The sequence below is a fragment of the Saccopteryx bilineata genome, chromosome 6 (assembly GCF_036850765.1).
Source record: "Saccopteryx bilineata isolate mSacBil1 chromosome 6, mSacBil1_pri_phased_curated, whole genome shotgun sequence".
In the NCBI taxonomy this organism is placed as follows: Eukaryota; Metazoa; Chordata; class Mammalia; order Chiroptera; family Emballonuridae; genus Saccopteryx; species Saccopteryx bilineata.
This window is the reverse complement of record NC_089495.1, coordinates 176,051,835-176,069,437: the sequence shown is the minus strand read 5'-3', so window position 1 is coordinate 176,069,437 and position 17,603 is coordinate 176,051,835. Positions and strand designations below refer to the sequence as shown.

The 17,603-nt window shown below is 43.2% G+C and overlaps 1 protein-coding gene across 1 annotated transcript in view; it reads left to right on the top strand.

The window, feature by feature from the left end:
- SPTLC3 (serine palmitoyltransferase long chain base subunit 3) overlaps window positions 1–17,603 on the top strand; it is a 152,187-nt gene that overhangs the window by 99,701 nt on the left and 34,883 nt on the right. Inside the window, exons 8-9 of the mRNA XM_066235091.1 lie at window positions 5,599–5,818; window positions 13,173–13,299. Of these exons, the coding sequence (XP_066091188.1) occupies window positions 5,599–5,818; window positions 13,173–13,299 (347 nt within the window). The remainder of the gene's footprint in view (window positions 1–5,598; window positions 5,819–13,172; window positions 13,300–17,603) is intronic.

Below are 17,603 nucleotides of genomic sequence, written 5' to 3'. Positions count from 1 at the left end.
CAAATAACCTGAGATATAAACTAGCATAGGTGGAGCACAAACTTTCAAAATAAAATTAACCAAGAAACAATATCCAGCCCTTCAAAAATAGCACATATATGTATACACAAATGCTGAAGTCTCAGAATGCCATTTCCTCTAAGAATAGAATCCATTCTCTGCCTCAAAATAATGTACATTCAAGGATTGAGAACTTCAGTGGTATTTTCTAACCTATATCTCTGTCATTTAAACAGATATTGACAAAGAATAAGAAAACACTAATTACTCTATTTCTCATTAGTCTTGGCTCTTTTTATTCTCTCTTTCCACCTTCCTTTCTTGTCTTGGATTATACTTTGGGCCAACCAAGAAGATTTTTCCACCATGTAAGTTGGCAAACCACTGGTTTAATTCCTAATCCTGCCAGTGGATAAAATGGTTTATATGTGGAGGGAAGGTGGTGAAAGGGAGATTTCTAAAAGGAGTCCTGTCACTTAGCTAATACATTATGTAATAGAGAAGATATAAAGAAATTATTCACTGGCTTGCTAGTTTAAAAATAATTCAAATCCCTGACAGAGCTTCAAATTAAATGATGGAGTTATCTTTACCTACAGTTGTATTTTAGTTGATTTTCTTCCATTGAAGTCAAAAGAAAACACAACTTTCCATTCAGGAAGAATAAAATACTCTTGTTTTCTGTATCATTTTTGACAAGAATTCCCGGGAATAGCATAGATAGCATTTTATGCATGCACCAAACTCAATAGCCCACTATGGAAATGGTTCAATTCAAAGTGGGTCACAATGAGAAATGGAAACTTAGTGTGAGTAAATATAAGTCTTTATAAAAATCTGCGTTCTCCATGGACTCATGTGTGCCCTGCATAAACTCCAGAAATCAGCAGCATTGTCGAGTCATTAATCTTACCGGGATAAATATAAACCAGGTGGGCCGCCTCCTAACATCAACTAGACCAGCCCCAGTGAAGGATGGCTAATTAGCGGCCCTCAGTATCTGCAAACTGTTCAACATTAACTCTGTCTCCTGCCAAATTCAGTTCCAGAACAAAGAACGGTTATTTGTGACATGTCAGGTTTTTAGTATATTTGTGTTAGCAACTTAAAACATTTTAAAGATGAGAAGAAAATTCTAGAATTTTGAGGGCATAGGGCCATTTATTATGTATGACACCCATATGCCTCTTTCCTAGAAGATGCAACACAGAGCATTGTCAAGGGCTCCCACTTTCTCAAGTTAGACATTGTTGTAACCATTTTCTCTAGCCTCCTCCTGTTCTCAGGAGCAACCCAGTTGAGCACTCATGTATGTGTCAGATGGTTTACCAGCATTATTTCTAATTATTCTTATAAAGACATTATAAGGAAGGTCTCATAGTCATGTTTATTTTACATATGAGAAAACTGAAGCACAACACAACATAAGTTGTATACATCTTCAATTAGTAAATGGTATGGCTACAACCTGAGCTTGTACTTCCTCCTTCTCCATGGAAACAAGTTTAGCAAGCAATTAGTTACAGAAAATATTGGAATTAAGTCATTAGCTTATGTAAGAGAAGATTTGGTCTTCATTTCATTGAAATCTGGAAACAGCCATTCGGAAGAACCTTGTGTGAATCACAAAAGCAATAATCTGGACTTTATTACAATTAAGCACTTCTGCTTTGCAAAAGACAATGTCAAGAGCATTAGAAGACAAGCTACAAACAGGAAGAATATATTTGCAAGTGCTACATCTGATAAAGGACTGTTATATAAAAATATAAAAGAACTCTGAAAGTTCAACAATAAGGAAACAACCTGATTTAAAAATGAACCAAAGATTTTAACAGACACCTCGCCAAAGAGAATATACAGATGGAAATATTCATGTGAAAAGATGCTGCACATCATATGTCATCAGAAAATTGCAAACTAAAACAGCAATAAGATACCACCACGCACCTCTTAGAATGGCCAAAATCTGGAACACTGACAGCAATAAATGCTGACAAGAATGTCTTACAACAGGAACTCTCATCCAGTGCTGGTGGGAATGCAAAATGGTATAGCCACTTCTTTGGGAGATAGTTTGATAATTTCTTACCAAACTAAATGTACTCTTACCATACAATTCAGCAATCATGTCCCTTGGTATTTATCCAAAGGAGTTGAAAATGTGTGTCCACACAAAACCTTGCACATAAATCCTTATAGCACCTTTGTTTATAATTGCCAAGCCTGGGATGCCATCAAAGTGCCGTTCAGTCATTGAATGGAAAATAACTGCAGTACCCAGGGGTCAGGAACCTATGACTTGCGAGCCAGATGTGGCTCTTTTTATGGCTGCATCTGGCTCGCAGACAAATCTTTAATAAAAAAAAAATAACGTTAAAAATATAAAACATTCTCATGTATTACAGTCCATTCATTTCCTACCACTCATGTTCATGGTTGTGGGTGGCTGGAGCCAATCACAGCTGTCCTCTGGGACAACACCAAATTTTTATTGGATAATGCATAACATACACGGGTCATTGTATGGCTCTCACGGAACTACATTTTAAATTATGTGGCGTTCATGGCTCTCTCAGCCAAAAGTTTCCCAACCCCTGAGCTAGACAATGGAAATTATTCAGGACTAAAAATAAATGAGCTATTAGGCCATCAAAACACATGGAGGAGTCGTTATTGCACACTACTAAGTAAAAGAAACCAATCCAGAAAGATTACAACTACATGACATTCCAGAAAAGACAAAATATTGGAGACAATAAAAAGATCAGTGGTTGTCAGGGTTTGGGTGGGGGCAGAGATGATTAAGCAGACCACAGTGGATTTTTAAGGCAATGAAAATAGTCTATATCAGTGGTCAGCAAACCGCGGCTTGCGAGCCACATGTGGCTCTTTGGCCCCTTGAGTGTGGCTCTTCCACAAAATACCATGTGCAGGCGCTACCTCAATAAGGAATGTGCCCACCTATATAATTTAAGTTTAAAAAATTTGGCTCTCAAAAGAAATTTCAATCGTCGTACTGTTGATATTTGGCTCTGTTGACTGAGTTTGCCGACAACTGGTCTATATGATATAGTCATGTCCATATATATATATATATATATATATACACACATTTGTCCAAATTCATAGAATGTACAGCACCAAGAGTGAACCTTAATGTAAACTATGGACATTGGGTGGTGTGTCAAGGTAGGTTCATCAATTGTAACAATTGTTCCACTCTGTGGGCAGGATTTTGATAATAGGGACAGTTATACATATGTGTGAGACAGGGAATATATGGAAAATTTCTATACCTTTCTCTCAATTTTTCAGTGAACCTAAAACTGCTCTAGACACAAAGTCCTTTAAACAACCCCCCCCCACACACACACACACACTGCACTCAGTTCTCATACTCCCTCCAAACCAACACCATTGGTCAGGGTAATCGTACAACCAGCTGGACTGTTTTGATTGAATTGACCTAACACTTAAGTTTATTTTTTAATGTATGAACTTTAATAAATAAACTAATTAGGAAGAAAGGAAAAGTTCAACTCTCTGTTTGCGTCAGCTGATTAGTTCTTGAACTAAATTGACGAGTTGCTTGAATTGTTTGACAAACTCCTTTGTGTGGTGAGGGTGCGAGTCTGTGTGTTTTCATAGGCCTCGCCTGTCAACGCAGTCAAAACTGTGTGCAGTGTAGACACAGCTCACCAAGTGTGCTGAGAACTGATTAAAGTCAAAACTTCTGTTAAATCCATTGAGTTCCGGAGTTGCCATATAAATATAAATTATAATTTTACTTATTTATTTACTTTGTATTAATATTTTTTCCATTGCTGAAGAACTTGAAGTGTTTTTGCAATTTACAATACCATGAAAAATTATGCTCTTAAACAAAAATAGTTTATCTGTAGCAGCGGTTCTTCGGGTGTTGTCCCCAACCAATAATATGGGCATCTCCTGGGAGCCTGGTAGAAATACACATTCTCAGCCTGTCCCAGACTTTTGAAATGAGAAACTCTGGGGTTGGAGCCTAGCTATCTGGGCTTTAATAAGCCATTCAGGGGGTTTGGATGCTCACAACACTAGATTGAGGCCCTAACAGAGCAGAAAGAGGGGATGCCACCTGATGCCTCAAATGAATCCCTGACTTCCTATGAGCAGTAGTCCCCTGCATCCTCAGTTTTGCTTTCTGCTGTTTCAGTTACCTGTGGTAAATCACAGTCCAAAAAATAGTAAATAGAAAATTCCAGGCCCTGGCCAGTTGGCTCAGTGGCAGAGCGTTGGCCTGACGTGTGGATGTCCCAGGTTCGATTCCCAATCAGGGCACACAGGAGGGGTGACCATCTGCTTCTCCACCCCTCCCCTCTCATTTCTCTCTCTCTCTCTCTCTCTCTCTCTCTCTCTCTCTCTCTCTCCCCCCCCCCTCTCCCCCGCAGCCATGGCTTGAAATCAAGTGAGTTGGCGCTGGGTGCTGAGGTGGCTCCATGGCCTCCACCTCAGAGGCTAAAAAGATAGCTCAGATGCCAAGCAACAGAGCAATGGTTTCAGAGGGACAGAGCACCCCCTCATAGGGGGCTTTCCGGATGGATCCCGGTTAAGGAACATACAGGAGTCTGTCTTTCTGCCCTTCCCTGCTCTCACTTACTAAAAAAAATAAAATAAAACAGAAAAAGAAAAGAAAATTCCAGAAATGAACAATTCATACGTTTTAAGTTGTGCACCATTCTGCATAGCGTGATGGAATGTCTCCAATCCACCCAAAGTGTGAATTATCCCTCTGTCCTGAGTACCCACGTGGTATGCCCTCTCCCACCATCTGTCACTTAGTAGTTGCCTCAGTTATCAGATTAGTTATCAGAGAGAAAGACCAGATTCACATAACTTTTATTCCAGTATGTTGCTAACATGATTCTATCTTATTATTCACTATTGTTCATCTATTATTGTGCTAATTTATAAGTTAAACTTCATCATAGATAAGTATATATAGGAAAAAACATTGTGTATGTAGGGTTTGGACTCCCCCAAGGATAAGTGGGAATGATTGTATTGAATAAGAGATCCTATGAACTTTCTCTTGTGCTTTAATTAATACTGTGTGTCCTAAATAAAGTTATTTGTGTGTTTTTAATTCCTTCTTTAAATCTTTGGCAGTTTAAGCACTGAGTTTAGGTCAGACAGAACTGGTCAAATAGACAGCCAGACAGGTGGATAAGGATGGATCGCATAGAGCAATATAATTAAAACTAAAAAAAATAGCCCAATAATGGTCAGTCTAATTAAACCAGTCATCTTTACAAATAAACTGATCAACAATGCTGTGCGCCAGTTGCTTACTTGGGAATTAGCTAGCACAACTCTAAGTGCTTAAACCCATTGAATGTAAATTATCATTTTCATATAAAATACTGCCAGATTAGCCTTATAAGATTGAGAAGGTTGTGTCAGCCAAATGAAATATCCCTGAGAAGAAAGGAGCGGCACAGTCCTGTCAGGCCCAAATGGTGTCAGGGCAGGCTGTGGGAGAAACACTGGGAGGGGGACCGACACCGCGCTTCCTAGGAGGGTACACACGAGTGACAAGCATTTCTCCTTATGTCCTAGCATGGAAGGTTCCATCGTGAATCTTCCCCAGATTGTGGCTCTAAAGAAGAAATACAAGGCTTACCTCTACATAGATGAAGCTCACAGCATTGGGTCCGTGGGCCCAACTGGCCGGGGTGTAGTGGAATTCTTTGGAATGGACCCTCGAGATGTCGATGTGTTCATGGGCACATTCACCAAAAGCTTTGGAGCCTCGGGAGGTTACATAGCTGGAAGGAAGGTAAGAGAGGGACTCCTCGTGTTTATTTAAAACTTGGACAATTGGGGGGATGCAGTCTGAATGGCTTCTCTGGGTTCCATGAGAGCTGAGGTCAGTTCACCACCTCTCAGTTAATAACTGAAGCCTCCAGAATGTCAAGGAGCTCACACAGAGGAACATGTGGTGAGTAATATCTGAACTTTGCCCATTGTTTCTTTGCATTTTCATGCCATGAAAACTACTTTACTTACAGTTTTGTAGCATCCCGTCATCATTTCTGTGGTTTGGTATACAGAATGAATACCAAACATTCTGATGAAACGGCAATGCTAGCCTTGTGCACAGGTGAAGGCAGTGTGGAGGAGAGGACTGATTAGCTCTGCAGGGCAGCGTGGGAGAAGTCTTAGGATGTCAGTTTTGTAGACGGATCCTGGCAGGTTATAGTTCTGTATACCAAACCACAGAAATGATGACGGGATGCTACAAAACTGTAAGTAAAGTAGTTTTCATGGCATGAAAATGCAAAGAAACAATGGGCAAAGTTCAGATATTAAGGAGAAAATCCCTGTGCTACAATGTGGACTTTAAGAATTATAATCAAAATAGTAGTAGCAGGGTCAGAAATATCCTTTACAGGGATTTTTGTCTGCAAAATAATGACCTCTCACAATTCTGGATAAGTCATGGATCAAATCTTGTCCTCCTCTAATATCGATAGGCCTTCACAATCCTGATCTGATGAGGTGAGACTGTTAAGTGAGTGTCACTTGGGTTATTCTAGTGCCACTATCACCAAGGGGGTTGCCAATATAAACTAATACATGTTTTAAAGAAATGTAACAGAAGAGGTAAGCAGGAAAAGAAAATGAAGTGTTTCAACCTGGGTTTGAGGGTTAGAGGAGACAGTGCCCGCTTCATTACATGATGGTTCTACCCAAATCCTGAGTGCCTGTCCCAAAGAGACCGTGGTGTCGGCTCTGCCCAGGAGGGTACAGCAGGCCCAAATCCAGCCTGAGCAGGTAGCATCCACGGCTTACCAAAAATCCCTAGTTCCTTACTCTTTGTGACAGGCAGGAACAAGAGCCCAGACTCCTGGTAAATCAGTTAGACACACCAAGGAAGACAGCTGAAAACAGTGTGGTCATTGAAAGCCAGTAATTTAAAAGGAGAGATTTCATTGTGGCCACTTGCCCTGCTGTAAGCTGCACAAATGCTTCAAATGTTGGGAGTTTCTGGGGGTCTTTCCCCTTCCATAAGCACTCCTTCTTTCTGAGCTCAGAGCATTGGTTTTCATCCTGCGGGAATTAGCTGGGTAATGCTAAGAACATAGGGAATGCCTGGGGTCCTCCGGAATCCAGCTAAAACCACAGAAAGGTTAAATGTTCTCTTCCTGGATGGTGGAAGCCCTGGGATCAGAGAGTCTCTGGGCGCAGGCACTCCATCCTTTAAGGATACAGTGCTGCGTGAGCTGGTGGCTGTGTGATTACTTTTACAGCAGTTCTGAGCTACAAAAATTTTAACCAAGCGTAACTGTTTCCTGAACCAGAGGCACCTGAGTAAACGGAAGCGAGCAGATCCTTGAAAATTTGTCAAATTGGGTAGATGTCACGTGTTCCCCTTAGAAGTCCTTCACTTTAAACAAAGGCTCGTGATTACCCTGGAGTGGGGACCAGCTCACAGCCCTCTTGCACTCTCTATCCCAAAGTCAGTACGTAGAGTTGTAGATGAATTTAAAAGTGTATTTGCTCTTGTCTACATAACTGCTGTTCATTTGGGGTAGATACTCAGCAATTGTGAAAATTACTATGGTTTGCATTAATCAGGATGCAGAAAATGTATGCAGAGCTGTTCACTTTCTTGCTCTTTACAATACTGATGCTGTGCACACCTGGATCCAGAGAACTGCATCATTCCCTCCTTCCTGCTCCCCAGAGCCTCTTCCTTGCCCTCCCTCTTCTTCACCCTCATGTTGCCCTGCAGTCTCTGAATTTACCACTAGATGGCAGCTTTTGCTTGAAAAAAATCTTGTTACTTACCTAGTTAAATAATTAGAATACAATTTTCGGAGTTTTATCAGATAAATTTTCCTGAATATCTTTCAGCATATGTCGCAATTTGAGGGGTACTTCAAATTATTCAGGATTCTAAACCAATGGGCACAAAAGCAATAAAAATGTTAACCATAAAAAATGTTAACACGCACGTACCATGACTTTAGGTTTTTCTGAAACCTTAGTGATTTCAATTTTGCTATGCTCATAGAGCTCTTAGTAAATTGTGAAATTTGAAAATAATTACTTAGGTCCAAAAATCTAGAAAAAGATGGCTTACTGGCTCTTTCCTCTCTCTATAAATGCTAATGTTAGGGTTAGTAATGGAGGAACTATATGTATGCCCACTAGTGGTAACTGGCAGGTTCTAGATAGAAATCTTTGTGGAGTTAGTCATGGTGAGAACTACGTACATTAGTAACCAGACGCATCACATGAACAAAAGTATTTGGAAATAAACAAGGGGAGAAAACAATGGTTCGGTGTGAAGATTCTACCACAGAGAGTAGAGATTAAATCCTGCCTTCGGTCTTCCTGACCTTCATGTTCACCTCTGCTTACTGCCGTTTGCTGCCCTGACCTTGACTTTCTCTCCCCACCTCAGAAAAACTTCTTCAAGGTCTCTCAGAGGTCAGCGAGATCCTGCTATTTTGCTCACTTTGAGTTTAGAGCTGCTATAACCCAGCGTGGAGCATTCTGTCCTTGTAAGACTTTGGAGGTGAAATATCAGGTCATTCTTTCACCTGTCAGAGCTCCACGCCATGACTAGCTTCTTTAAAGAGTGCCTGAGATGGTGGCGCTAGGTTTCTTGTTTATTCTTTAACTTTTATTGATCCAGTTGAGATTGGTCGACGCTGCAAACCCACGTTAGGGGGTCTTCGTGTTTCTCAGACACGGCCCTGAGCTTTCTGGCAGGCCTGGAGCTGACCACAGTCTTTCACAGCTCCCGCAGGCTGGCCAGAGACTTGCAGATGAATGAACACAGCAAAGGTAGCCCCCATGATTGATAGTTTGCAGGGCTGGAATGCTGGAGGAGGGAAGCAGCACAGGGCAGCCAAGTTTGGAGCGAGCGTTAGCCCCCAAGCCTGTGTGCCAGACGAAGGCGGGCCCCCACAGAAGCCAACCCTGTCCCGAGTGCTCAGCCCTGACTGCATTTAACAGGCCTTTGAAGTAAATGGGGGTCATGGAATGAATGCCAAGATGTTTATTCTAAGAGTCTCCTGTCTGATTTTCTCAGAAAAGCCACCCTTGTCCTTGAACTCCAGGCCTATGGGTAGAGAAAATAATCAAGGTTTTGAACGTACAAATGGACATGGAAACTTCGGTCTGAGAAGACCTCTAACCCACCCTGAAGGAAGACACAACCCAGACTCGCCTTGCAAAAGACCAAAGCCCACTTCTAATTCGTGGCTCATGGCACCCAATGGGGAACGCTAGGAGGGAATTTTTAAAAAAGCAGAAAACAAGGCTTTCCTTGATGCTCTGCAGAAGTTACTCCAAGAACACACTTTCTGAACCTCCCAAATTAGCCCCCATCCATACACTCAGACTCGTACAGAAAGTGGACTCAGTCTAGCATAAGCGAGATAGTCTTCATGTCAAAAAAAAAGAAGTGATATTGGACTGATGAGGTATTTATTCAAACTAAGAATGCACATGATCTTGCCTTGATGAAAGTTCTCGATTTTCTAAGGAAAACTGGGGGTTGGGGATACTGAGACAAGCCCTTCAGGGATCAAAGGCAGCTTTGTTTTATTTCTTTGTCTGACCATTGTCAGCAATGCCCAAGGCTAAGAGAGTATTGCTGCATTTTTTCCTCCTAAGAATGCAGCTTAGTCTACCCCTGTATCCTTCAAGAACCCTCACCATCCTTCCTCAATCCTTAAAGTTCCCGGCTCTCCATGAGACCATCAGTATTCACGAGGCCCCTGCTGACTACCCACCACTGCAGGTGTTTAGGGAAGTATTTAACTTTGTTCCCTGCTCTCAAGAAGGTTTCAGTCTCTTTGGAGAAATAAGATTAATAGACATTAAACATTTGATACTGGTGATTTCACCATTATCTCATTTTTCAGACGAGAAAACTAAGGCACAGAAAGGTTCAGTAACTTGTCCATGGTCACATATCAGTAAGTAGCAGAGCCCGGGTTTGAACCCAAGCAATCAGGTTCCAGGGTCTGTGTTGTAAGTCCAAGGTCAGACCTCCCCTCAGGGAGACAACCCCTCATCACCTTTTCTTGGAAGCACTGGTTTCTCTCTCTACTCCCAATCTATTCCCCCATTGTTTGCTGATTAAGATGCCATCTTTATTCCTGATTTTAGTACTATCAATCTCCTGCTTAGTACTATAAACATTTGAGAACATAAGGAATTCTCCCATCCTCCCCTAGAAAAGAGGAATGATTTCTATGGACTAGAAAAACGTCAAAGTGAAGGTGGTCTTCCCTGAGCCCTCCAGGTCCCCTCTTCTGGCCTGGAGAGGTAATATAGTGTGGTGTTAAGGGTGGGGACTCTAGAGCCAGATTTTGGGGGTCCAAATCCTTGTTATCCAACCACTATTTGCTGGCTAATTTTCTGATCCTCTCTGTGACTCAGCAGTCCCATCTATAAAGTGAAGATAAAAATCGTACCTACCTCAGAAAGTTATTGTAAAGCTAAAATGAGTCAACACATAATAAATTCTTAAAATGGAGCCTTGAGCCATGAATGTCAGTGGTGGAACTATCAATGGCTATAGCAGCAATGCTATCTCTTCAGCGGCGCGCAAGGATGGAGGAAGTGCTAGGTTGAAACTCTCTGGTCTGATGTCTGGGTCCAGTGCTTAGTTGCAAAGCCTTAGAACATCATCCTCTGTGAAAGCTGGGATGAAGAGACTCCAAGGAGTTTTTATATTTTCGTTCCCTCCTCCCACCCCATGCTCCCCGTTCTAAGACTCTCTGAGTTCGGAATTCATTAATTGCCAATAGTATCAGGTATTCACTATGTACCAGGTACTATTCTAAGCACCATATGTGTATTAACTCATTTAATCCTATAATGACTCTGAGGTAAGTATCACCATTATCTCATTTTTCAGACGAGAAAACTAAGGCACAGGGAGGTTCAGTAACTTGCCCATGGTCACATATCAGTAAGTAGCAGAGCCTGGGTTTGAACCCAAGCAATCAGGTTCCAGGGCCTGTGTTGTAAGTCCAAGGTCAGACCTCCCCTCAGAGAGACAACCCCTCATCACCTTTTCTTGGAAGCACTGGTTTCTCTCTCTACTCCCAATCTATTCCTCCATTGTCTGCTGATTAAGATGCCATCTTTATTCCTGATTTTAGCATGTCCATGCCTTTCCTTCTTCTGCATGTATCCAAATCTACCCATCCTTCAAGGCCAGACCACCCTCCTGAATCAGCTCTTTCCCGACTCAGGTGCACAGGAGTTCCAGCATCCCGTCTCCTGCATCCCTCCCAGGTGACCTAGTTGGCTTCCTCAGCATCCTGGGAAGGATGCACCCGGAGGCACCAGTTCTCAAACAGGGAAGGAAAACCCTGCTGCAGCTCAGAAAGGAGCGCTGGACACAGAGCTGTGAACACAGCCCGGCTGCAGCTACTGAGAAACGGCTGCCTCCTCGCTTTGAATCCCCTCCCCCACCCTCCAAAGTGAACTTCCCAGCTGTCGTATGGCCAATGCCTTGGGTCAGGCCATCATCTTTAAATATGGTGGAAACCCACCCAGCTGTCTTTATGAGATTCACTAAACAAAAGAATAGACAGATATCAAATTTTAATTTTAACAGAAGTGGGTAAGAGCTGCCAAGGATGAGTTTTTCTAGCCTTCTGTTTTTGGATGCCCACATCCCAAGCAGAGAAAGAAAAAAATAATAAGAAGGGAGGGAGTCAGAGTAGAAGAAAAGAGAAAGGAAAGGAAGAAAGAGGAATGAAAATGAAGAAGAGGGAAAAGGAAATTAGGGACACAGAGAGCATGGAAAAGGGGATTTAGAATGAAGGACGTATTGCAGGAGGCAGGGAGGACAGAATGGAGCTACTGGCTCCCCTCATGGCCCAGGTAGAGGCGTCATGTCAGCAAGCAGGTGTACCAAGTCACATTTAGCGCCTGAGGCTGATGTCCTCGGCTCAGCACCCAGGGCCACACTTGAACCAGTGGAGTCACTGGCTGCAGGACAGGAAGTGGGAGAAAAGGGGGAGGGGAAGGGGGAGAGAAGCAGTTGCTTCTCCTGTGTGCTCTGACTGGGAATCTAATCTAGGATGTCCATTTGCTGCACCAACGCTCTATCCACTGAGCCACCGGCCAGCGCCAGTGGGAGTCTAAACTGTCATGTTATTCTAGAAGAGAAGGTAGCTGATCCTCTACAGACCCCACTGCTGGTACAGCGAGATGTCAGCAGCCCGTTAGCTTTTTGCTTTTCTGCAGAACGCCCTGAAGGTCCCCAGCAATGAACCAGCACAGGTGGGCAGACGGATGGTCTTCCCAGCCAGAGCTGAGCACCTCCAGATGCCAGCGCCAGGCCCTCCTGACTGTGACACTAGGTTACAGGAGCCTCTTCAGGATCTCAGCAGGCTTACCCAGACCTTACGTTTGGCCTCAGGAGGCAGGCATGCAGGTGGAGAATCATTCCTCCCACTGATTCTCCAACATTCTGTAGTGAGTTGGCATTCCAATAGTGTTGCACAGAAACTCCAGTAGTTTCCCAGCCCCCAAGGTATAACCAGAGTTTATCTGGTTCTGACCTCTACCCTGATTTAATTTCCCAGCTCTCCCTTCTGCCACTCTGTCGCCCCACCCAAGTTTTCTTTTGCTCTATAGTTTCTTTATCAATTTCTCTTTCTCACTGGAACCTTCCCTATCTACTCTGGCTAGCAATGCTCCTCCCCTTCCTCTGCAGCCTGTATTCCCATTGCATATACTACTTTGTATGTCTTGTTACTTTTCCTACCATGACTTTTCGTGGGCACCACGTAACATGCCTAATGGCAAGATCACATCCTATATTCTTTGGATGCTGCTGAACACTAAGCCAGTGCTCATACATACTGGGTCATCAACAAATGTTTGGAAAATCACTTTTACACATCCAGCTTGACCTTACAGATCTCAACTCCAAATTTCAGCCTTTGCTGCATACCTCCTAAGTTTTTTGAGGGAGAAACAAAGAAGAGGGATAGAAAACAAGTTTGGTAATACCCATTGAAAACTGGACCCCATTCAAGTATCCAACGTCTTATGCTGTGATGATTGGGGTTGGAACGAGATATGATGACCACCCTCAATGCTGAGTCTGACTTGCCTTCTTTTTGGATTTCCCTCCTGCATTAAAGGACCTTGTGGATTACTTACGGGTTCACTCACATAGTGCCGCTTATGCCACATCCATGAGCCCCCCGATAGCCGAGCAAATCATCAGATCAATGAAATTCATCATGGGCCTGGATGGAACCACGCAAGGTAAGAGGGCCTGCAGTGAGCACAGCTCCCATGGAATCCCTTGCCAGTCCCTTCCCCGTGTCCTTTTGTCTCATCAGTTTCTCTCTTCTAAAATATATACACCTGACTGAATGCAACCCAACTCATTAATCAAGCCACACGTACATAAATAGTACGGGGCTAGGATGTATATATTAGAACTGCTGTCAGCACACAGAAAATAGTTGCATTTTTTTAGAAGCAAATTAAACTTTCTAATTTACCTCATGACGTGATCAGAAAATTGGATAATTTTGTGTAATGAGTTGTGTTGAAATGAATCAAATAATAGCGTGTGTCTGCCTGTGCTGTCTCAGGCTGTCAGTCAATTTAATATTTACTTATCGATCCACCCCCTTCTCTTTCTCTCCCTCTCTCTCTCTTTCCTTTCTGGGAGAGGAAATCCACCACTGGCCATTTGAGAATATATGGACAAAACAACCCACAATGGTAACTTTCCAGCCGTTTCTTTAACATTGGATCGCCACAGCTTAAGTGTGCTACCTTGCTCAACCCAAATGAGTTTAACCTTCTTTTTGAAAAACTGTTTCATCAAAACCTCTTAGAGATCTTCTTCTATCATTCACATATAGTGTATAGAGCTTCAACTACATATCACAGTGCATAAACAGTGGTGAATAAGGCAATTCTTGCTGCCAGACAATCTAGTGAGTGCATTCATGGATGTAGAAAATTATTCTAGCCCCGGTAGGCCCTGGCTGGTGGCTCAGTGGTAGAGCATCAGCCCAGCGTATGTACAACCCAGGTTCAATTCCCAGTCAGGGCACACAGAAGAGGCAACCATCTGCTTCTCCATCCCTCTCTCTTCCCCTTCCCTCCTTCTTCCCCTCCAGTAGCCAGTGGCTCAGTTGGTTCAAGTGTGGCTCCAGATACTAAGGATAGCTCTGGCAGAACCTGTCAGCCTCAGGTGCTTAAAAATAGCTCAGTACTCAAGCACTGGCCCCAGGTGTGGTTGGTAGGTGGATCCTGGTCAGGGTGGATGGTGCATGAGGAAGTCTGCCTCCCTGCCTCTCATCTAAGAAAAAAAGGAAAAGAAAAAGAAAAAATTATCCTGGCCCAGAACTGACCACTGGGCTAAGCAATCCATGTGCTCCATGCCTCCTCCCAGCTGACATAAAGTCCTATTATTTTGTTTAACTTACAAGTTTACTACTTCAGTAGAAGTCTGGAGAAATCCATTACTTTTTAATTTTATCATAGTGGCAGAATATTCACATACAAATTGTACCCAGAAGCCTTCTATTTAAAATAGATTAGAACAGGGTTGGTCTGTTCTAATTTCAAAACTGACAGCCCCTGAGACCTTCCTACTGAGCTGTAGTGTCTCCAGGTCACTCGTTTGAAAATCCCCAAGATAGACCTTTTTCCACAGGCAAGAAAATGGCTCACGGGGAGTTTCGTTCCTCCTCCATGTAAAAGGAAGTGATTGATTGATTTGTAAAGTCCCTTCCAGCCTTATCTTTTGGGTATTATGATTCCTTGGCTTATTGGACAGTCCGTGTGGAAAGAAAATGAAAATCCAACCTAGGAAAGCCGCTTGGCGCGACAGTTAAGGGCACGGACTGGCTTTGGCTCCTAGGATACTACTTCCTCACTGTGTGGTCTTAGGCACGTACGTTACTTAGCTTACATCTTTAACCCCGTGGGAGTTACTTCTCTGTGCTTTAGTCCCACCAGCTGTAAAATAAGGGAAATATTATTGATGCATGAAGGTTTTTATGAGACATGTAAAATACTTAAAATTATGTCTGAAAACAAGTATACGGTGAACATTGTATCATTGCTTGCTATGTTATTTGCTGTTATTATTCCTGAGGTGTTCAAGAAGTCTTTGGACCATGTCTCAGGGCTGCTGTGGGGAGGATTCTTAGGATGGGAGTGAGTTAAGTCCACATGGACTTCAAGGTTCTGGATTAGTCAGGATTAATAAAACCAAGTTTCATTTCTTGTTTGTACTACATCTAATATAAATCGGACAGCTGTGCACAGTTTGCCTCCATGGGGGCAGTGAATCAGGCTGCTGCTAGCCAGGGGGGGTGGCCATTTCAGCCCATGGCTTCCATGGTCACTGTCATAGAGAGAGAGCCTCAGCCTGGAAGAGACACTTATCACCTGGCTTACAGCCCATTGGCTACAGCTAGGCACATGGCCACACCCAAATTTGGGGAAGGTAGTAAATTAAGGGATATGGATATGATATGGATGCACAGATATCTATCAACTTCTTAAAACTGAAGCAAGAAATAGAGCTATTTCCATTCCCACACAAGCTGTCACATTGCATGAAATACTGGTGTGATACCATGGCTTTCTCATGAAGCCATTTAATGATCTTCTTAAACTCTGTGCGTTTCTTAATGGAAGACAATTATTTGAGATTTAAGCTAGAAGCAAATTAAATAAATTGTCTTACAATGTCCACAATTATCTTTTGATCTTATTTTAGAGGTGACTAACTAAAAGAACAGTTGCTCTGAAAATTAGCATATTTTTTAAGCCCTTTGGTGTATATGTTGTCAGACTCGGATGATTTGCATGTTCCCATCTTGACAATCATTTCCTTCTTTCCTGCGGATGGCATCACCACTTCACGCCAGACAGAACTCACTCTGTGTCTGATCACAGCTGAAGATCTGCAGAAATATTGCATTAAAGATATAATCATTTCTCCTTTGATAGTTGCCTATCATCAATTTTTATTCCTCTGAGGTGGGAGATGTTTTTCTTGGTTTTCTCTGTTAGCCTTAAAATTAAAGAATTATTCAGTTGTTATTTTTAACCTCCTGTTTCAAGCTTCTCACTTCACTGCTCTTGCCATCTTAAGAGAAAAGCGAGATAAATAACAGAGAAGTCTATGTGGACTGCCTGTTTTCTTAGAGCCAAGATAGAAGAGCCAGGGAGAAAGAGAAGACAGTTTCTTTTCAAAGGAATGAACAAAGGCAAGGAGTAGGGAAGAAAATTGACAGACCCATCAGCCACGTTTCAGATGGTTCTGCCTGACACGTCTTTTGAAGAATTCAAAGGCACACACTGAGTGATCATGCTGGCCTCATTTACAACAAGGCCTGCTTTAAATAAAATGAGCAGGACAGGTTAGGAACATTGCGTTAACTCACCCCTCTCTGCTGAGACAGACTCTCGGGGTAAAGTTGCCCCAACACTCAAAGGGAAGCACTGTGTCATGCCGGAGCTGCTGTACAGGATCTAAGAAAGAGAGGGCCCAGCTCCAAGCCTTCATCCTCGGCCGCTACTGTGATTGGAGCCTTTCAAGGCTTTGTTTCGGGTTGGGTTTGCAGAGCGGTTGGCCAGATCTCTTCCTTGATGAATGTCTTCACTTTAATCTGCAATGCAAAGCCATACGCTTCAAAGAAAGGCAAGCTACAGGAATAAGGTCAGTATTCCTTTGAAGCCAAGGTTCAAAGATGAAATAGAAGTCCCAGCGAAATGACAGTGTTTATGCACAAACAGCCACCTCCACTCCACAGCAGGCTGCTGGTGGAGTTAATGCGCACAGGCTGCGCGGGTGGGTCCCACATGCGCCGAGCCCCTCTCGGCCCCTGGCCTGTCAGTCTGTGCAGCACAACGAGCCCAAAGTGAAGATTTGGTTTCTCCATCCTAATGTATGTTGGGTGGTCCACCAGCCAAACCCATGCTGTAAGCCCCTTAAGGGCTAGAAATGTGTCTTGAATTAATTTGGTGTTCTTCTGAGTGTCGAAGCCAGTGCTCAGCTTAATAAATATGTCATGACTCGGCTTCCATCTTGCCAGCCTGCTCGATTTCAGGGTCAGTGTTATGCTAAACAAGATCACAGGGATGCTTATCTCACAGAACAGGGAGCCAGGCATCAGTTCCATACCCGTTGTGGCCCCTCAGTGATTGGGGACCCTCAGTGACTGGCATCGCTTTTAAAGTGGTCCAGAAAGATTGCAGCTCAATCATCTTTATCTAGACAGATGTGGCGCAAGCTGACACAGGAGGGTGAGCCCCGAACCACACGCCAGTGATTCCCCTAAAGCAAGCATTGTCAATAGTTCTCTTGTTATTTATTTAATTGTCAATGCGTATTTTTCAACTAATCAGTCAACACTCTCTTTGAGCTCCCAGTCTTGGCCCTGCCTTGCCACCCTCCCTCTCCCCAGCTCTGGTCCCCTTGCAACTTCTCAGAGAACAGAGAGGACGTCACAAAGAGGATTGAGGGTGTGTGTTCTGCAGCCATACTGCTCAGCCCATCCCCTGCCTGGCGCTTGCTCCGCAACTGGCAAGGT